Source organism: Telmatherina bonti (genome assembly GCF_933228915.1).
Source record: "Telmatherina bonti genome assembly, chromosome: 9".
Classification (NCBI taxonomy): domain Eukaryota; kingdom Metazoa; phylum Chordata; class Actinopteri; order Atheriniformes; family Telmatherinidae; genus Telmatherina; species Telmatherina bonti.
In genome coordinates, this window is record NC_136627.1 from 26,493,304 (window position 1) to 26,516,292 (window position 22,989).

The 22,989-nt window shown below is 38.2% G+C and overlaps 2 protein-coding genes across 2 annotated transcripts in view; both read right to left on the reverse strand.

Annotated features, from left to right (window-relative positions):
• LOC306760211 (roundabout homolog 2) overlaps positions 1-10,928 on the reverse strand; it is a gene marked incomplete at both ends in the record, with an annotated part of 79,454 nt that extends 68,526 nt beyond the window's left edge. The window contains one exon of the mRNA XM_079246010.1: positions 10,874-10,928. Within this exon, the coding sequence (XP_079102136.1) occupies positions 10,874-10,928 (55 nt within the window). The remainder of the gene's footprint in view (positions 1-10,873) is intronic.
• The window catches only part of LOC306760077 (lens fiber membrane intrinsic protein-like), a gene marked incomplete at both ends in the record, with an annotated part of 92,250 nt that extends 79,338 nt beyond the window's left edge, over positions 1-12,912 (reverse strand). The window contains one exon of the mRNA XM_079245855.1: positions 12,875-12,912. The remainder of the gene's footprint in view (positions 1-12,874) is intronic.
• Positions 12,913-22,989: the final 10,077 nt, after the last annotated feature.

The following is a 22,989-nucleotide window of genomic DNA, read 5'->3' on the forward strand; positions in this document are numbered from 1 at the left end:
GATGACAGTTTCAAAGGGGTGCACCTCATGACTCGATGGGATTCAGTGTCGGGGAGATGTATGGAGTGGAGTGATATTTCCATTGTCATACTGTATATTCAATGTATACAGTGGTGTAGTCCAGGTTATACGTGGGTATACGTGGGTTTGGCCAGGTATACGGAGTATACCCACTTATTTTTCAGTCAGCATTGAGTATACCCACTTCTAACCCCCCTGTGATGCTGCTGTTACAATGAAAAACGTTCCTACACATGTACTTATGTCAACCAGCAGTTCAGCTAAGATTAGCAATGCTACACTGGTGCATTCAGTTAGCAACTGCGTTAACTTTAGCCTGAACAGAGACATAATAAAGATATAGGTATATATGTCTATGAGCCTGTCTCTTACTGGTCTGTGTGCCAGTATTGGTCATTTAATAACTCTTCCTCCCTGATACCAAAGAGCAGAAATTATGTGCAGAGAATGAGCAGATATACTGATGAATCTTTGGGGTAAACTAAATACAGTAGTCTTACATGTTACTTTTTTATAAACAGCGTTGTTTCTGTTTTTTTAAAAGAAGGATGAAAAATTGAGAGTATGCTTACTTCTTGAGGGACCACTACAGCACTGATTGTATAGATAAGGGGTGTCCAACTTTGTTCCTTGAGATCTTCCATCTGCAGTTTTAAATGATGTAACTTCTTGTTACCAAGCCTCTACAGCGCTGGATGACATGCAGATGAGGGAATTCTGCTGTTTTAGCAGGTTTGTTGGAAAAGAAATGCATCTAGAAGTTGCAGGATGATAGATCTGGAGGACTGGACTTAGGCACCCCTGGTATACATGAAAAAAAAATGGCAGAGCATCGTCATGAAGCAAAAATGAGGTAACTTATGATTTTGAAAGATTTTCCACAAGTGCAAAAAACATTTCTTTTTTTTTTTTTTTTTTTTTTTTTTTAGGAAATTAAGTCTAATAGTTATGTGATTTAATAAATATTTTATGTCTTACCAACAGGAATACTGCCTTATTTCTGTGGTTTCTGTGGATCTAATAAAACCAGTAATCTTTCATTAACAAAGACATAATCTATCATCATTAGATCATTTTAATCCTTTTATAATTCCCATTTCTGGCTGCCGTTAAGGCTCTTTGTCTTGCAGTGTTCAGCTTTGTGTGGGCAACTGTGTGTAGGCAAATTGTTTTGTGCACAGCACTTTGGTCCAGTGTGGTTGTTTTAAAGTGCTTTATAAATAAAGCTGAATCTGAAATGCTGTGAAGTCCTTGTTGCTTTCAGTCAGTTTGAAAAGCACAAAATGCCACTGTGACTTATTTTTTTGTGACCCGATTTTATTTGATGATTTGAATGAAATGATAGTTGCCTTCAGATATATCACAACCGATTTTAAGCCTCTGGATATGCAGAAACCAGTCCAGCTGAGATATAAAGTTGTGTTTGAAACACTTCTTTTTCAGATAGAGACGGCACTGAAAATATTAATGAATCAAAAGGCACAACAACTACAACTGCCACACAACAGGCACAATGGAGCATCATGCTGTTGTATTACAGAGAAATAGTGTTGTAAAAGAAGAAGAGAAATAAAAAGAGAATAATTACAAACAGCTTCAGGTGGACTAAGTGACAAGCAACAGCCTGCTACTGTGACAAGTGTGCAATCAGCGCAAAGTCTGAGTCACTTTGAGCTCGGCAGAAGCACATTTTCTTTGTGAAGGAATATTTTCACACTAATGTTTGCTTCATGACAGGAAGATTGTGGTGCACCACTTGAAAGCACCTTTTAGGTAAAAAGAAGCTCTGCCAACCCTGTTTGTGTCACAGAAAAATAAATGTCACGGGCAGTGATGGGGATCTCTGTGAAGGTATGTGTTTAGTCAGATCATAAACACGGCCCATTAGAGCCAGTGGTGGGTCCTCAGAGATATTTGGTAGCATATGGGAATTTAGAGTGTGACTTGATTTGTGTGAACTTGATTTGGGCCATTCTGCTGTGAAATAACTTTCACATTTACAAGGGATGAACAAGCCCAGAGGGACACTGGCTACACATGAAGTGGACTTTCAAAACTATTAACATAACATGGAAAAGATGCTTTGGAAAGTTCTGCTTGTGACAGAAAGACATATAGCTATATGATAGTATTGGCATCATTAACATATTTCTCCTTTTTCTACAGGTCTTCCTGGATAAAAATTGCAGCACATATTTATCTCTCTTTCCTGTCTGCTCCACCCCAACCAGTCGAGGCAGATGCCTTCCTTAAACCGGGTTCTGCTGGAGGTTTTTTCTTCCTGTTCAAAGGGAGTTTTCCTTTGCATGGTCAGGATGAAGAATTGGATCAAAATCAAAATTCTATGCAATCTTAGCTTGGCTATTTCTTATGAATTGACTTGAATTGATGTGTATTTAAATTGCCCTGAGATGACATTGCTGTGAAGTGGCGTTATACAAATAAAAATGTACTGAATTAAATTTACTTCATGGCGAATGAGTTTTCCATTGTAAAATGCACGGCTGTATTTTCATGTTTTGTGTCAAATTACTGCATTTTTCAATATTTTCAGAGTTTAAGTATTATTTTAAATACCTCAGAGTAAGAAATTAGAGCTCCATCCAAGTGTTCCTTCTGCCCTCTAAGCAGTGAATAAAGCAACACCTGAGCATTTCAATGTGCATACACAGCCACAGCCCCACCACTTCACTCTTTAACAGATTTTTATGTAACTGGGCTCATCCAGCATTAAAATCCAAAATAAGTCATTGTGAGACTCCTGCAGTTGCAAAACACACTTCATCTCTGTGCTATTGTGTCAGGGTAAACAAATCCATCATATTTTTCAAATGAGTTAACTTCTACAAGAATGAGGGGCAAAACAGAGTTGAGATAAGCCATAACAGTGAATGGCAGGTAACCTTGAGCTGTCACACAAAATGGAGGCAGCTTTAGGAACGAGAATGTGCTAAGCTCATGCAAGGTTACTGGTCTTTGATGCACGCTCAAGGCAATCCAGAGCACAAACAAATGTGTTGGAGTGAGACCAATTTTCTTTAATATTCTGAATAAAACAAAGAACTACCATTTTCGCTATGCACACTATTTCCTTTTCTAAATTACCTACCTGGCGTAATGGGGTTTTTACAGGAAAAACAAAACTTGATGGATTTTAATGTTCTTCATTATTACAAGTGTTTCTATAAGTGAGGATCACAATCTCTTTAAAAACTAAAATACACTGTCTGGCCAAAGAAAAAGTCGCCACCTGGATTTAACTAAGCAAATAGGTATAAGCCTCCTATTGGATAATTACAGCATGAGCAGTTATCTTTCAGCTACAAGTTATTTCACCCTGACTAAGAAGGCTGAAATCATTAGCATGCATCAAGCACAGAAAACAAGAAGATTGCAGAAACTACTTAAATTGAGTTAAGAACTTTCCAACACATTTTTAATGGACCCATAACCACCGACTGCAAATATTGTCTGCTGTTTCTTACAGTTCAGTTAGTTTAGCAAACTAAGTTCAGTTTGTGATGACTTTATTCCTGGTGATTTCTGTAGACTGCTCTAATATGTGTTTGTAAGAGGCGACCACATTGTGAACAGCACTGAAGTGTAGGGTGGCGCATGTTGTAATAGTGTTGTTTACCTTATATTTTGTGTTTCTGGTTGACTCAGAGGGGAGATATCTTGCTGTATTAAATCTTATGTGTGTGTCCTAGCATGAAGGCTTTGAATTGAAAAAGTGATTTCATGCATGATTTCTTTTTCTCATTAAAGTTAATGTGAGACAGTTATTTATCTAGTAACAAATGCACTTTAATGTAAGATCACTGTCAAATGGGACTTTTTTTGTCTTTATTTTGGGACAGGTCACTACTGTTGTCTGTGCTGACTGAGTTTACTATCAACATATAACCTACTGTGATCTACACAGAGCAAATACACTATTTCTAGTATTGAGATCTTGCCCATTCCAGAGTAATTAGGCTGAGCTACGGACTTGGTATGTATGATAGCTTGTTTCGAGTCAGCAGCCATAGCAGCATGTGCCTGTAAGCTGTACTTTCTTCCTTACTTTGAGTTTTGTTTAATACATCTAAACATTGATTCCAAACCAAACATAAAAATGAATATGGGGCTTCTTTGAGTAAATTATGGGAATAAAAGACCCACAAAAGAATATTTTCTGTGTCCTGACTCATCCCTCATCACCAGGTCACATCTATAATTTTACATGGACATGCAACACATGGGTAATTCCACTTATAAAAGCAAAGCAGGTAGATAAAGCATGGTGCTACAGAATGGCTGATTTAAAAAAAAAAAAATAAGAAAGATACACAAAGATCCAAAATATCTAAAGGCATCTACAACTGAAAGCAAAAAAGCTCCAGAGGAGAAAACCCAAAAAGAAAAGTAACACACAGATCCACAGACCACAGATCAGCAATGGATGCAACTCTTTAGTTTAAGTTTACAATTAAATCACAAAACTGTTCTAGTTTTATCTTTTAATGACTATTATTACTGTGAACATCTGTCTGCTAAAGTATAAAAGTGGTTAAAGTAAATTTATTGAGCAGGCACTTTAACGGTAAGCTAAAAGTCACTAACAACTCACAAGACAAGCTGTAGACGGCCTCAGTTCTAAGAATCTGTATATTCATGCCTGTTTCTTCAACTCATTACCACTTCATCATTTCATTGCTGGCTCTTCTTCTGGTGAAAAAAAAATGCTTTTTTCTATCCATCTCTACCAGGTGAACATCAGATGAAACATCTGATGTCTTTGCTTCCTTTTCAACAGTGTTTGAAGAGTTAAAATGGCTTCAGGGTAGAGACGGATTTAATGTGCTATGAGCTGATTGTGTGTTCAATGATTAGATGAACAATTTAGATAATTGAATCTGATATGTGAAAATTTTCTCATTTATTCACAAAAGAAATGAAGAGAGAGACAGCAGAGTTAAATAAAAGCTCATTAATGCCACACGCCGCTCTGACAGACAAGTTATTGCATTGGTCCTAATTGCGAGCTGACACACACCCACATGTTTGCTCATGGCATTTCCTTATTTCTGCCTCATTGAGCACACAGTGCAAGCTGGGGAAGAGCTGTGAAGGAGATCACGCTCATGTCTTGAAAACCCTGTTGATTCAGGCCATATCTGGCGTTTCTTGGCTCCTAGCTGTGGCATTATATAACCGGGATGAGGGAGTCTGAGGGAGGCTTTCATTAATTAGTATTTACAATTATGAACCCTACATCCTCCCCAGGGGCAGAAGTGTACTGTCACGTTAATGCATGAAAACGCCAAAGAAGGGACGTCCCGTTTTGCTTCAGATCCCTGAGCTTTTTAGTGGCTGCCAACTCAGAGTTAAACAGATGCAAGATATCGGACCTGTCTAAGCTCATGGCTTAATATCTGTCGGAAAAACAACAACAATTTTAGAAATAAAAAAAAAAAAAAAAGGAAACAACCTGGAGGAAGTCAGAGACTAACCTCATCCAAGTTAATGCGAGCAGGAGCGGAAAGCTGGCTGCTTGCCTGTGGGGCTGGTGGCTGTCTGCTGAGATTTCCTTGAAGTCTTTTTAAATTTCACTTCATTTACATACTTGAATAAGCCAAAAGCATTCAAGGTTCGTGTGACATTGCCAATTAATTTCTAACATGTCACAGCAAACTTTATTTTAAAGCAAAGAAGTCGGGTTTATTTTCTGTGGTGTGAATCTGAGAATTTTGAGACCTAGTAGTTCAATACAGCCGTCCTCCTCATCCATCATCTGATCTCTACATGAAGTCATCAGCCAATGCAGAAGAAGTGGGACATCATGAACATCCAGCAACATGACTCAAGGCTGTGGCACATTACACGACTAACCAGCTTCTGCAGCGGTTTCATCATCCAGAGTTGTTTCATCAAGCAGTAATGTGGGAGGCTTTAGTCAGTCTTTGCTCACATGTGTCACAAAGTAATGACCAAAAAGGACAGAGTGGACACAAAACACCAGCAGAGGATTGTTTTTACGATCCATTAGTTCCACAGCTTAAGATACCGGAAAGTTAAATGAGATATTTCGAAGCTGATTGATATTTATTTTGTGTGTATAAGCACTGAGCTTCTGTAAAGCATACTATTTTTTCCTCACAATCACACAGGCTTTTCAGAAGACACTGAATACACCTTCTGCACATTCCTCAAAAGCCACACAGAGCTACTTATTGACTGAGAATCAACATAAACAAGGCCCATCAACCTTCAGCTGTCGTATTTCTATGGAATAATATGTGTGAGAGTCTCATCTCCGCTCCAGCAGAGGTCTTCAGGTTTGTCCTCTTTCCAGTACTTTGTTGCAAATTACACACATTACTGCTGGAAATGTGCACAATAACAGGTGAGTTTGAGAGCAGATACCCTCTCCAGGTTATTGGATGAAGGCAGATGATATGGATGTGAAGTGCCTTTGATGTTGAGAAATTGTGCAAGTTTATCCCTGATAAGGATGGAAAACGGCACCTCACATAATCTACCGGGTTTATACGCATCAACTGTTAGTTGCTTATTTAACATTAAGTATATGATTGTATATGTCTGCCAATAATCAAAGTTATGCCAGACAAAAATGCTAAAGCACAAAAAAAATCTTCACAGTACATGAGAATAAATAGGGGATCAAATTCAAGTGCAATCACAGAGGAAAAAAGTGCATATCTCATTTATAGAGCAGTGCCTACGTATGGCTCTATAAACAACAATCACAGATGAATTATATTCATGCATGAGCTTGATATCAACTTCCATTTTCAGCGACAAAGACCCTGAATAGTCACTTACATTTAAAAAACATTGCTTGCACAACAACTGAAGAGATGGCAACAAAACCTAAAGTAAAGCAGAAGCGCAACTTTAACCTAAGTGAAACTGACATCCTCATCAGTAGAGGAGAGAAAATCCAGTCTATTTCATTTGTTGGTCTCAGCTCAGGACCAGAATAATAAAACAAATGTATCAGCTCACACAAAGACAGCATCAGGGTTACAGATGAAGGATCAGCTGCAACAGATAAATATGACTCTAACCTGCTTTTTTTTCATGTCCAAAAACAATCATCAAGACCATGTCGATCACTAGCTTGTGAGCATAATGGAGCAATTTTCAGCTTTAGAGATGGATATTCAACGATGGAATTGATGGAGACTAAAAGAAAGCTGGAATGGCATTATGCTATTAGAACTGTAAATATGCACGCGGTACCTTAAGGGAATCAGTTATGAAAACTCTCTGACAAGGAGAATAAAGCGGGATGAGTTGCGTTGCAAGAGAATAGCAGCATCAGATACATCCCTGCAAGAAACTAGAACTCTGACCTTGAGGAGAAAAAAATGGCTGCTATTCAGGAATCATTTTTTTATATCTACAAATATCTGGAATATTTGATCATATCTGGAAAGATGCCAGTCGACAATATTAGTTTATTGGCGTATTTTAGATCAGAAACAGCTGGCAAGTAGCCTCATTTGAATCTGTGCCATATCAGATATGCTTTGCAAAGTTATTTCTATTCCCCTTAATTACACCCATACTGCACTCTGTCCACAGCTTTTTAAAATGTTGCTGTTTTCTTTTAATTACCTTAATGGACAGTCACAGCCACACTTAGCTGACCTCTTACATGGCTGGTTGGGACCTCTGGTCAGCCAACCAACTGTTCCTTGATGTGTCTTGAAGCAGGCAAAAAACAAAAAAGGTGTTCACGCGTTTGCAGTGGCAGCTTCTGCATCGTACACCAGCTTACTTGTTTTTATCAATTCTGCTTCTGAAATTCAGATCATTGATAAAGAAAAATCTCTTTTTCTCAGTTTTCAGGTTAAGCAATGTTGTTCTCTCAACAGATGTTACTATTATTTTGTTGTATATTAGTAATGGATGTATAATTGTTGTACTTTCATTCTGTGAAGCACTTCGGTAAACTTCAGCTACCTGGAAAACAGCTGTAAGAATTATTTGACATGACATTATTCTCCAAAGTCAGCCACATTATCTTAAAAACTTTAAATAACTCTCGGGCCTTCGGCTGTTTTGCAGACAGTTGTAAATATGTCAGTTTTTTTCACTGCTAAAGAAACCTTATTTGCTTCCCTGATCTTGCAGTAACTACAGAGCAATCTGTAAAATGTTCTTGTTTCTGAGGTTCTGGAGAAAATCATCTCTGCTCAAATGAGATCATTTATGAGTGATAACAGTGTTATTAACAACTTCTGGTCTGGTTTTAGGGGCACTTTATCATACAGTTGGAGCACTTGCTGAGGTGACCAATGGCCTGCTGCAGAGGGCAGATAGAGAAGACTGTATGATTTTATTTCTTTTGGATTAATTTATTGCATTTGATACTGCCCATAACAGAATCCTCCTACAGTGTTGTATAGCATCCTGGACTGGAATTAAGGATTCGGCTCTTTGCTTATTAAAGTCATATCTCTCTGGCAGAACCTTTTGGTCGCTGTGAGTAAATTTACCCCGGCAACAGCCAAGCTGATTTGTGATATACCACGGGACTCAACCTTAGGCCTTCCTCAATTCTTTGTTTATAAACTACATCTTGTCCAGATTATCTCAGACTATGATGTGAATGAACATTTTCATGACTTATGCTTGTGATTTCCAGGGTTTACAAGTCTCGCTTTCTATCCTAAATCCTGGATGCCGCAAAATTTCTTTAAATTCCATAAAGATAAATCTGATTTTATTATGTTTGGTTCCCTAAATGCTTTACAGGCCTGTTAATTTTTATGTTGGTGATCTTTCCAATAACATCACAGACACTGCAGGAATTGAGGCGTAAAATCTTAATCAACCTTAGTTTTCAGGCTCTTCTCAAATATGTTAAATCTGTTTCTCACCATCTAAAACAATCAAGACATTTCTTTCACTCATTCATTCATTTTCTGAAACCGCTTATCCGATTAAGAGTCGCTAGGAAGCTGGAGCCTATCCCAGCAGCCTTCGAGCGAGAGGCGAGGTACACCCTGGACAGGTCACCAGACCATCGCAGGGCGACATTTCTTTCATCTGCTAGCAATTAGAAACATTATTCATGCTTTTGTCCACAGTTACTACAGCAATTTCCTATACACAGGTGTCGCCCCGTCATAGGTTACCTAAAAATGCTGCAGTAACAAGAAACAAGGACATAACTCCTGTGCTTGCCACCTTAAATGGATTGGATTGGCTCCCTGATACATTTTGTAGTGATTTTAAATTCGTTCTGCTCACCTCAAAGCCTTAAATGGCCTTTCTTCCAAATAAATACACTGGAGACTTATTGCATGCGCCCCTTCGACCAGTGAAAACCACAGATGGTGGCCTGCTAACAAATTGTAGGTCACACATTGTGACAAAGAGAGATTGGGCTTTCTCCTTCAGAGTCCTCAACTATGGAACTCCATGTCCACTGAAGTCAGGGACACTATGTATCTAACTTCCTTATATCCCTGCTTCCCACTTTCTCTTTGAGAAATCAAATTGGTGTTTCTGCAAACTTTTCTCTAGTAGTTTTGTTTTTCCTTAAAAACTGTCAAATAGGGAACGCAAGGAAAGGTTTTGACATGTATGAACTAACTTTTTTTTTCTTTTTACTCTTGCACTTTTGCCATTTTTTGATCAACCTTTGACTGTGGCTGTCAGTGTGTTGCAGGTATGTCATATTTTAGTCTGGAAGTCAGTTGTCTTCAGTGCATCCATGCTACAAACTCTAAATTTAAACATGAATTAGAAATGAACGCACCAGCTGGATGTAAACCATGCAATAAAATGTAGCGCCAACATGTAAAAGCACTGCTCTGAACATCTAGTGGTCAAAGATGCAACTACCTTTCAGACATTATAAAAAAAAAAAAAAAAGTGTATTTGTTTATGTTTCATAACAGCGTCTTTCATATTATTTTCTGTTTTTTGGTTTATTTTTTTATATGATAACTTTTCTAAGAAATTCTAAATAATTCAATTGATTCATGTCTACAAGGTTAAATAGCCCCTTAAGTTTCAAACTAAAATACACAATTCAGTCAAGTGTGAATTTAAAAAAAAAAAGTCTCCATTCTAACTAAGTGTTTGTTTGTTTGTTTGTCTGTTTTATAACCCTGATTTTCTTTGTGATTTGCATTAAGGCTTACAAATGTAATCTCTAATTAGAGCCATGGTTAAAATAAACTATTTCTTTGAGAATGCAATCAAAATCAAGGTTATTTGTTGTGTGTTTTTTTTCAACTATGTGAACATAACCAAAGTAGTTTATTACATTGTCACCAAGAGTTAATGTGCATATAACTGCACTGAAAATAAAAATTTGGTTTTTTTATATTATTATTATTATTTATTAGACGTGGTGCCTCCTCTGAACTTTTCTGCTGCCTGATGGCGTCCCTTTGAGGCCACCTCGGGGATCAGGAGGACATTATGACAAAGTGTGAATCTTCCTGGCATTCATCCACGGTATTTCAATATCATACAAATTAATGCGCATGTGACATTTCTCTTAATGATCCATCATTGTTGGGAAGATGCGCTTCGTTCCCACAGCTGCCAGAAAAACGTGTTAGAAAAGCATCTAAACACAACATTTGCATCCATCTGGAAGGACAGAAAACAAGATAAGACATGTCAGCTACACTACGGCAAACCTTGCCATATGGGCTCTAGATGTGAATGGGCTTTAGGATTGTGTGTGTGTGTGTGTGTGCGTGTGTGTGTGTGTGTGTGTGAGAGAGAGAGAGAGAGAGAGAGAGAGCGTGAGTGAGAAAGAAAGAAGCAAAAGTGCCTTATCAATAGAATTCATCAATATACACATAAAATATATTACCTGAGGCGAAGGTGAGGAATGAAGTAATCACAAGTAGGAAATCTCCAAAGTTCATCTCCACACTGTGCTGATGCCAAACCCGGAGTCTGCAACCTCTTGACCGTGAACTCTGCGTAAATTCACCAATTAAAGCGAACCTCCGGTCACTGAACCGAGCGCAGATTTGACTAAAAACGGAGCAAACTGAACAAAACTAGAGAGCGAGTCTCAGCTGGAACACCTCAAGCGAATATAATAACCCCGAAAAACTTTGATGTCACTCCCAGAAAGCCATGTCAGCAGCAGGATCAGCAGCAGCAGCAGCATCAGCAGCAGCAGCAGCACCGCCCCGGAGAAACCTAATAACTAAACTCAGCAGCATCACTTCTCCGCTCCCGCATGGTCACACACACGCGCGCACTGGTTTCAATTTAGGGTGCCCCGCTGCCGTCGCCAAAAACAACACAAAAAGGAGAGTTAACTATATTTAGCCTAGTAGTAAATGGCAGCACGGTTGCTCTCCTTTTGATGCGCGGAGTTGCAGGTTGGTGCGTTAGTTGGAGCGAATCTGAAGCACCGCACATGTCGGGAGGAGCAGTGCTCTCTCAGTTATCCGCAACAAATCCCCCCCCAACCTCCGGGAGTCAGCGTTTTAAAGAGACAGAGACAGCAGCAGAGCTCTGAATCCCGGGGTTAAAATTGGGGAGCCTCCAAACACACTCAAAAATAGAGGTACCAGCTTGTACCTAAAAAGGTACAAATGCTTGTCGCTGGGGGTGTACTCTTTTGAGAGACATTTCTGTACCCTTCAGTTCTGGTCTATTTTTGTACCTTATCAAGTTCAACCTTACCTTATCAAGTTTTGTTTTTTATGTTTATCACAGGATTAGGCCTGGTCCATGCAATTTAACAATATTATCTTATCATTAATCTCGAAATAATCTTCAAAAACTCAAAATACTGACCAGCCATACACTTAGTTTGCAGCATCTGACCTTCGTTGTCTGGTGTAGTAAATGACTGTTAAGTAGTACTACTGTCATCGCTCAACTCTGCTCCAGTTTGTAACATTACAGCCATTAACACTACATTTTTCAATGCTGCAGGTACCCTTATGGTCGAAATGGTACAAATTTGTACTTTATGTCATTTTGAACCGTTTTTCGTACTCTGAAGGTGTGCTTCTGGTCTCTTAAAGACCAGTATTGTACTTGTGAGAGAACATTTCTTTAAAATGTACCTATAGGTACATAAATGTCCTTATCTTGTACCTCTATTTTTGAGAGTGAAGGATATGATTAACAGTGTTGGGAGACATAAAAGCCCCCCTAAAAATATGAATTATCTGGTAAAATGTTGACTTTAAGAGATAAAGCTCCTGTGTTGTGGGAAATTTATTTCCATTATCTCTCATTCCGTTTTGTTTTTTTGTTTTTTTTTTTTGTTTTTTTTTTCAAATAAACCAGATTTGAGTGTTGTATAGTACTATTATGAAATAACTCATTCCCAGCATGACATGGCTGCTGTTGTGTTAGAGCATGTCCAGCATCATACTATATGCCATCCATCAAATACCTTCCCTGACTGTTCATTGAAGCTGCCATGAAATTAAATCTAGGAATTGGAAGATGTTTACTGGATACCCAAAGGGTTTGGTGTTACATATAAAGCAGGAAATCCAAGCCCATCTTCAGTTTGACCAATTTTACGTTTATTTGTCTTAAAACCTAAATTTGATTCATGTGTTTCTGTTGCTTGTTTCAGTTATTGTTCAGTTTAGTAAAACGGATGTGGTTAGTTGTAGAAGCGAGGACTTGCTTGAGGACAAGACAATATTGCAGCATATGTTAAAGGACAATAAGATGATGCATAAAAAAATCTGCTTATTCTGACCTAATGGAGAGATAAGCCTTCTGGAACTAATAATGTGCAAAGGGCACAAACAAACCCTTCCCTGCCACAATCTTCATTTTCAGGTATTGCAGGATGTCCATCTGCTTAAAAAACTACACACACACACACACACACACACACACACACACACACACACACACACACACACACACACACACACACACACTCAAAGGGGGGACAAACAATTGCAAATCAACCAGCATGGGAAGTCAACCAGTGAGGAAGCATAGAAAACACTGATATAATAAATTTTGAAAAGATGTAAAATAAACATTAAAAAAATAAAAATAATAATAACTGATAAATAGATAAATAATACAATAAGATGAGATTCAATAGGAAAAATAAATAAATGTCATTAAATGAATAACAGCCCTTTATCATGTTATCTTTAGAGAAAAAAGATGGCAGCAGTTAAATGCATCATATGATGTCAAACATTCACGATAAAGAGGTTATATGTGACGTGTTGGAGGTTCTAAATATTAAAATGTTCCATTCAAAGCAAGATTTTGCATTTAGAAACCATACCTTCAAACAGCCTGGATGTCTGTTATCATCAGCCATACATTCAGTATGCTGAAAAGGTCCTTGTTGGTATCTGTGACACTGGAAGAGAATGGTTTAAGCGCTTCCTCAATGGGACGCCAGAATCATTTTATATAATCCCTATGTAACAAAGAAAAGCACCCGAACCTCCAGATAACATGTCAGTTTGATCCCGACTGTAGTACTCGACAACGATTCACAGCAACTACTATTTACATTTTCTACTCACTGCTTACATTTTATTATTGACTTCTATTTCAATAAGATTTCATTTCCCATATTTTGTTTATTCTACATCAAGAAACACGTTCCTTGTCTACAGGCCTGTCACCATCACATATTTCACTCTCTTGCCTGTGAGAGCAGCTCTTTCTTTTTTTCTGTTCCAAAATGAGGCGTCTCACAGTGGAATCTTCTGCTGCATTAATAAACTTGACATACTAACAGCGGCCATTTTTTATTTATAACAACATTGTTCAATTCAGCTGTAATCATTTTCTCAGTTTCATCATCTTCTCTGCTCATGCTGATGCTAATGGAGAGTGTCAACTTGGTTTACTAACATGTTCTCAGCTCTCTGCATCATCTCAGTCCTTCTGCTGAGCATCGTCTCTCAGATTCTGAGGTTATTTGTCCAGCAGCTGTTGTTTCACACCCACTTCTACACAATCTGGCCTCACTGCGTCTTCTGGTGCCATGGGCTTCCTCTCAGAGAGCTATGGACACAAACAGCTCCCTGGGGGGTAAGAGCTCAGTTTCACTCTTTCCCTCTTTTAAAACACTGACCAGACCGGTTCCTCAGTGCCATTACGTCCTCTCTCTCCTCTTTGTCTTCATGTCAGGCGATGGGAGTCCAACATGATGGAGAGTGACTTTTAGATGGTCAGACGCCTGCTCTCTTTTGTTTCTTTGAATAGAGCTAGAAATTGAGCAACAGAAGAGGAGTCCAGATGTCTGTTGCAAGCAGGGGCACAAAGAGAGATCCGCAATGTCTTCAATCTCAGTTTCAGTGGAGCTGTGGACCATATTAAAGCCCACAATGGCTAAATAGGCATGAAATAGAAGCATCTCAACTGGAGAGTGGCTGTCTCTGAGGTGTCAGATAGGATCTGTTTTTTGTTTTTTTTTACTTTCACTCTTAAACCCCAGAAAAGTAATCATCAGAAATTGCTACATTTTTCATTGGGTTTCAGCCCATGCTCTGTCCGATTCTGTCCCTCATTGCATGTTTTCATCATCATTTTTTGCAAATGAAAGGAGAGTAACAAAGGCATTTAAGCACATACTGTATTAGGCAGCCATCACTTTGCTCTTTACAATGAGCTCCTTCTTGAGGTTGTGCTTTTACAGCTGGACATAATATAAAACATTAAATCTCATCTCCTTCATTTATGAGATTTTGTCTGACGTAGACACGCTCTTTGGAGGAACATAACCTGTTTGATTAATTCTTTTGGCAAAGCAGATGATGCCTGTTTTGTGTCTCCTATGTGTGGAGGACCCTGTTTGTTTGTTTTTTTTACCTAATTTCCATCTAATCTGTTTTTTGCTTTATAAGCAAGTTTCTACCTGAATGCACTTTTATAAAACATTTACTTCCAGAAAATTTACAGAAAAATATTACATCCATTCTATAAGGTTATGCTAATCTCAAAGATATGCAAGAATCCTCGTGCCATCCATCACCCTGTGTGCTGTTGGTTGTTATCAAGCAGGTATTACAACCTGTAAACTATGCTACCTGTAACCATGTAGACATTTTTCTCACATCTTTTATTTTTCTGCGAGACTGGGTTGTGTAAGTCTATAAGTCATTTATAGACTAAACCTAATCAGAGTGAGAGAAAATGCAAGAGGAAAAGAAAAGCCCTGTGGATGGTATCACATTGAAGTTGTCTGATTGGCATTCCGAAGGCAAGTTTTATTGTCACAAAAATGGCAAAAGGCCATGTGGGTTTTTTTGTTGTTTTTTTTTACTTTTTTCAGAACATTCATCCCTGTTGTTTCAAGGATAACCAGATCCTTCATCCATCAGTACAGACGTACACTATACAGCTCAGGTTCATTTTAATTGGGGGATTGATTTATGTGTCATTTGTTTAATCCACAAGGATCATAAAGATTTGTGCTTGACGAATTGTTTGCCATCAGTTTTCTGTGTGATGATCATATTGATCTTTTAATTAAGAAGCTAACAATCAATTTTTTTTTTTTTACAAAAGAAAATGGACAACTGCCTCAAGAAAATGTATTTTTTTCTTAAATTAACATGAGATTTTTTCATTCTTTTCGGATTTTACACCTCTTTTGCACCTGGGTTTCCGGACTCATGAGCGTTTACGGAGCCTTTCTGTCTTTCTATTCCTCTCTACTGAAGGTTAGTGCCTGGGAGTGTATGTGTGTTGACAGTACAGGGAGGTACAGATGGTGGGATGTGGCAGTCTGTCTGACTGCAGTGAAGAATGTGAGATTCAGCTGTTGGCCTTTCACCTTCTGAGCTCTGACCTTGTGTGTCTCTGATCACCGTCTGGCTCCATCTCATTACCACCGAACTTAAATACGGTTTCAAACTGCTGCCACACCACTTCCTCAGCACAAAAAAAGGAAAACTTCACTGATGAAAGCTGACATTCCACTCAGGACACTTGGGTCTTGTTCCACCACTAATTAAGCTCCTATTTTCTCCTTTACCTTTATCCAGCCTCTTTCCCGTTGACCTCTCAAGAAATCTGTCAGCGGATTTCATATGTCACAGCAGCAGGGCTGTTGTTTCCCTGCAGTGTGTTTGTGTGCGTGTGTGTGTGTGTGTGTGTGTGTGTGTGTGTGTGTGTGTGTGTCTGTAAGAAAGTACAAAGGAACATTGGATAGCAAGGAGTACTCACAAGTTTATTTATATGTTTTGTGTCCAACCATGTAGCCAGAAGAGAACCCCCCCCCCACCCCACCCCCTTCCCCTCCAAAATAAAAAACAAACAAAAAAACCCAACAACAAACAAAAACATTGATGCATTCAAAAGAGTTATTAATGCAGAAAAAAACACATTTTTAATGTCTTCTCTCACTGTAGTCAAATCAGCTTTTTCTCAACACTCAAAAAATGTTGGAAATATGATACTGATATCTGAGCACTGTCATCGGCAGATCCCAAATTACATATTGATCCAGATGTAAAATGGGTCATCCTTCAGCCATTCTCTAAGTGTGAGGCTGGAAAACTGTCAGAATCTTCATAAATAAAGACAACAAAGTAGTTTTTAGTAAATGCAATTCACCACTTATAGACAAAGCACCTATATGGCCAAAATAAGGTTCTGGAGCTAATGCCAAATTTGGGTTTTTAATATGACATGAGTAATAACTTTGTTAAGCAGAATTAATAGAATTAAAATCTTAGGTAAATGAGAAAAATTCATATAAACTAAATAGGTTTATTGAAGAAAATGGTAATACTGATCATTTTTCTCACTTAAATTCACGGTAGCAATAAATGCACATAGCTCACACTGATCATCTTGTGATCCAATTATAATTTCAAACCCCAGAGCTAATCAAGGAGGGTTTACCAAATGGATGAACTGCTCTGCCTCATTCATTGACACAGGAGTCACCCTGGTGATGCAAAGTCTGCTGGGATACAGAAGAAATTGCTTTAATCCAAACTTGTAAAGCTAGTACATCACTTCACTATCACTATTCCTTCCTCTGGTTGGCCAGTTCCCAGAGTTGTCTTCATAAACTCAGAATGCATGGGCCTGGTTAATGCAGCATCCTTCTCCTCCAATCTTGTGGACCAGGTCGCTGGTAAAAAGTTAGCATTTTTTTCCAGGCCTTAGTTTTTAGGGTGGTACCGCAGTGAGCCAGTTCACGTGAGGAAGAGAAGATTTCATCATCAAAGCCTTTTGCAGAAGTTGCAATAAGAACTGTTTGGGTCATGGATGTTCAAATCCATTTGGAGACCAGTCATCCAAACATGGCAGTCTCTCCTTGCGTGAAGTTTTGATGTACTTTAGCTGCAAAATTGGGCACAATGTCCCATTTGTTGTTGAATTCATGAGGAAAAATGTGGAACTCAAAGGATACGATTGATCAGTGCTCAGATCAGAGACCTACAATGTTGCGTTTGCAGACATGGGCATCAGTTCCATACTTTTCACCTGGTGTAATGGTTTTTCAGAGGCATTGAGCAGTAAACCCAACTTTTAATAACCTAAACGATTAAACCAAACAACAAAACAAAAAAGACACACATTCTGTCAAACAAAAGGTAGGTAGAGTACTTCAGAAAGGTGGCTGTAGAAGGAACATGTGATAGATAAACTAAGAATGTACTGAAATCCTCAGTAGAACAACTTCTGTTCATTGTTCACCCACAGGAAGAATGTCAACTAGTTGCACACACACTCGACTCACAGTGCAGAAGAGAGCATGCAGCGTCTCATAATAGGATGGGAAATTGTCACAATTAGCCCTGCTTCCTTCTGCTTTGCTGCTAAAACACACTTCTCATCAATTAACTGCCCTCACCTGCCACCGCCGTCGTCATCATCAGTTAAGCCTGTATATATGCAGCCTCCACCGCTCTCTCACTGCCAGATTGTCATTGCCTTCATACCTGACCATCCAGCACTCTCACGAACTGCCTGCTCCTAACCTGATCTGCTCCTGACTGCCGCCTTCTGCTTTGCCCCTGGAATCTGCACCCCACAGTCTTCTTGACCAGCAATTGTGAGTTAGTGGTTTTCTTCTCTAACACCACTTTTGCTTCCTGCCTGTGCAGTTGTCCTGGAGGATATTGCTCTGTTTGGCACACTGGAGACCAAAGTTTGACTCCGTCACTAAACCTGCAATTCAAACTGATTCAAATAAAGTCTTTAAATCTGATCTTTTGCGCTGCTTTCAGGAACTGTTGTCCGACTGAGTTTCTGGTGCTGCTTTTGGGTCCCAGCTCCTTACAGGAAATATTCAAATGGCCAACTGCTACAATATAATACATTATACACTTCATAGCTACTACATGTGTCTCTTCTTCCAATGTGTGCAAAAATTACCCATTTCATATTTCCTGCTGAAGTACTGACTCTCATACCAACACTTTGGAATCTATGCTTTCATATTTGCCAGTCAAAATACCAGTTTGATACTTTTTTGAGTACTGACACACCACTCAGCTGATACAAAACATGTGATTTGTTTTCACTTCTGGGAGCTTTAGGCAAAAACAACTGCATGCAAAACCCAACAGCAGTGTACCGGTATTCTTTCTGTGTCACATGACTATGGTAGCCTATCAGATGTCATGACGTTTGTATTGGTGGTGATTAGATTATCATTTTGTATGTTACTTGTACAATGTAGCTCATTGTTCTTTTATGTTTAATTACACCTATCATATTTACATATTCAGTCATTTTCAATTTAATGTGATTATGCTTATACCAGTCTGTGGCTTAAGTTATTTTAAAAAGATTATTTAATTTTATTTTTATTTCATTTAATAAATTTTTTTCAAAAGCATTTCTCTCAAACACTTGTATTTATATTCCATATTGCCCTTGCAATAAAGATATTAATACACATACTATAGTTGTGAGTTTCCTTTTGAAGGGTATAGATTTCAGTTTTGGTATCGATGGAGAAGTAGGCTACAGTACCGTATTGACCGGAAAATTTTCTGATCCTCTGCTTCTGCGAGAGTTCTCTAGAACTGATAAAGCAAAGCTACGGAGATGTGCTGTGAGTGGCTCCAGGAAATAGACAGCACACATGATTTTTATGCTGCTCTTGGGTTCCAAGGTCAGGAGGCAGAGCAGGTTGGAATTTTTAGCTATCTGGACATCAGACTCTAATCTAGTCAGCAAGGTAGCATGCTGACAGTGTTTGTATGTGAATATGTTTCAGTGTCAGGACACTCTTACAGCAGAATATGGTCCTCTGCTTAAATTTGCAATCACTTCTAATAATGCTTCTTATTAAAACCTTCCAAGCAATTGAAAGAAAAGTAAATTTACAAAAAATGATCAAGCAGGCATTTGATCTTTAGCTGTGCAGTGACAAGACAAGCATGATCAATGATATTTGATGCCTCTTGAATCATTCCTTTGAGCTTCTTTCAACAGGACACTATTCATTGTACATTAGATTACATTGAAAAATAAATAAATAGAAATTCATGTTTACTGCAATATATATTCATGTATTTTACATTACTGATGTACTTTTAACCTGGCCATCTTTTTAGATATATATTTCCTAATTTTCAATGTATCTCTGCAATGTTTTCTGTTGGAGATCTCTTAATTTTCTATCACTTAGTGTTTGACAATATTCTTTATTTGAATAGATTTTTCAGTGGATGACATGGTTTGTACTGCAAACAGGCAAATTTAGGTTCCTATGGACAACATATGTAAAACTCAACAAGCTTGGAAGCGTGTTCAGACAAGACAAGTGAAGATAATAAACTTGTACAATTCTGCACAAGCTTATTGACACTGATATTAAACATTTCAATATTTTTGGACCAGTTTTCTCTCACTGTGAGAAATGGCCTTGTCACATGCTTCACATTTATTTGACTGCATCACCAAAAGTTCCCACAAAAGCCGCAACGGAAAAAGAGGGGTTGTCAACCTCAAACTTGTGGACCTATTTCAAACATTCAGTCACGATACATTTCTGTGTAAACTCCACCACAAACATGTATATGTAGCATCAGACAGTTTTTGGTTTTGAAATATGAGGAACTTTTGAGTTCTCAAATGTTATTTTGGGGACAATTAAAAGCAAACAAAGCACCGGTAGTAATGTGGCATTTAGACAGAAACAGAACAAGATGATCTGCACTTAATATTCAATCTTCAAAAAAATGTATTTTGTCCTTCCGCATCTTTGGCTGCTGATTGCTTGAAAACAGATCTCTCGTGTGATTGCCACTTATGCTTGAGAGCCCATTTATCTGTTGTTCCACATTCCGTCACAGTCTTGCTTCTCCTCCATGTTTCTGTTGTGAAAATGCCTGCTCTTCATGAGCCTTTAACATAGTTAACAGGTTATTCATGGACATAATGTCTGTTCTGTTCTTGTTTTCTCTTGTGCATTTCCCTTTTGTCCATTTATGGACTATCTCCTGCTACCACTGCATGTTGTGCACCTCCATCGGCAGCATGTGACAGCTTGCGATGACCTTGCCACACACTCCAAATGAAACACACATTGAATGGAGTGCATTACAAAAGAAGCAAAAGAAGAGAATGACGTTAGACTGAGCTCACTGGTCAGCTGTGGCTCATGGGGTCCATCTGCTGATATTACAACATAACTACATGTTTCATTCCTGCAGAAATTGTTGAAAAGCTGAAACTAGAGCTGCTGGTTGAACCACCGTTCTCACTTCCAGATCCAAGCATCTTAAAGAGAGCAATTCTATGATGTCTGAAAATATTTAGTTTCCATGCTGGAGGGATTATATCTCTTGGCTGGCCTGAGAACACCTTGGGATCCCCCCTGCAGAGCTGGCAAATGTGGCTGGGGAGAAGTTTGGGCTTCACTGCTTAGGCGCCTCCATGACCCGACCCCGGATAAGCAACAGAAAATGGATGGATGTAAGGATGGATATTTAGTTTATTCACGTAGAAGTTGATGCAAATTTATTGCAAAATGTATTATTGTGTTGTATTATTACAACACAAACTGTTTCAGTTTCTCAATAACTGCAAGGATATACAAACACCAAGAAAAAGTCTGCAAAGACATTAATTTATACACTTTATGTCTGAAGCACACAATGAAAACCAAAGGTGGATTTATGCTGTAAACTTTTTTAAATTTACTAAACTTTATTCTCTGGTGGAAATGATAGATTTTACTGAGTACAACTGGGAGGAAAAGTATCCGCTGACTTCATGTTGTTGGATTTAGGTAGGAGGATATCTAGTCATTATTAACCATTTAAGGTCCTGGTGTACTATTTGGTAGAGGTACATTAGCAGTGACTTTGGTGAATTTCTTCGGAAAAAAAAAATTGGAAATAAACCTGTCTGAGCCATCCTTGACTCAGGCAGACCTGAGCCAAACTTAGTGTTTGTTCTGACACTTTTGTTTTAAATTTCAACCATTTCACTACTGCTTTGTGACCTTTACTGTCTTCTTTTTAACATCTCAACCATTTGCTAAAAAACGTTTATTTTTATTCTTGTCCAAAACAAATGGAAAAACGCAGAGTAACATTTTTCTCTGGCCTTTTTGTTTGTGTGAAAGTTAAAAAATGAACTGTTTGTGTTTGGAGGGATTAAAATAAAAGTGCCATTTCAATAACGATTCATTTTTTGTTATCTGTTTTTTATCAGGTTGTATTTAATTAACTTCATTTAAAAAATAATCAACCAAATGCAAGATTAGTCAAGAATTGCTCAAACATTTTTATACTGCTTAATACGCTGATTCAAAATTGTTCCAACTTTTCACTGGAGCTTTGTGGAGATTATTTCCCTAAATTAGGTGATGAAAATTAAATCTTGAATCTATATTAAAAATCTTGAATATATAATATTATATATAATTTGTATTCAACATTCTACCCATGTCTAATCTCACATCAGCACCCAGACTTTGACAGGAGAAAGTGGCCTGCCAGCACCATCCATGAGCCACATTCACAAGAGCTTTCATGGAAACTTGTTGAAATAATTTGGTTATTTAGACAAGTTATGTGATTTTTAAGAATTGCTCTTGCATGCTGAACTACCATTTCCTTCCTCTTACCTGGCACCTTTTTGGAAATATAATGCTTACAACCATTTTGATTAGTCTTTTAAATGTAGATGTCAGAAAAGACTTTATTCCTTTGTTCTACTGTAGCACAGTTGTATCTAATGCCTTACACATGCAAACATATGTGGCTAATTACACAAAAGACCACATGTAACAATCACATGGTAATGAGAACAATTTTGACCTCTTGGTTCCCATGGCAACAGTGACCACATGGTGGTCACCAGCCACTCACCAGCCACATGGTGAGAGAAATAATATCTCTGCAGTCATCATGCTTTCCCCCATTGTTTTGTTACCTCAGTTGGCACTGATTCGACCAAGTGGTAGTCCTGGACCTTAAAGGGTTAAACAGTAATCATGTTGAGTTATATTAGTTTGAGCACAGAACTTCACATGACTTTAAATGACTTTAAATTAGACCTGTAAGGCAGATTATAATGAGTAATTATTAATATAAGGTGTCTGCTGATGATATTTCCACACCTTAGAACTTCTATGGAGCTTCAAAGCTTTGGTAAGTCACCAGGCGTGGGCCTGCTGAGCAGCTGTCTGAGGATCTGAAAAGAAACTAATTGATGCCAACAAAGCAAGGAGGAACATAAAAAGGTATCAAGGCGCTGTCAAACATTTTCCGCCATCTGAAATGTCTGTAAGAAATGGAAGACAGGGAGAATTATAGACAAGGAAGGCCAAGAGAATTTCAGATGAAACTTTATTGCAGCTGAAAAGCAAAGAAAAAAATGCCAAAAATTTGCAAAGGAGTTGAAGAAAGTTTAGACTAATAGATCAGTTGTGTAGCGCAAAGCAGAGCACAAATTACAGAATACATTTATACAAAGAAACTTCTGGATATTTTTAACAGATATAATGCCCAAGTGAAGACTCCAAAAAGTCCTTGATTA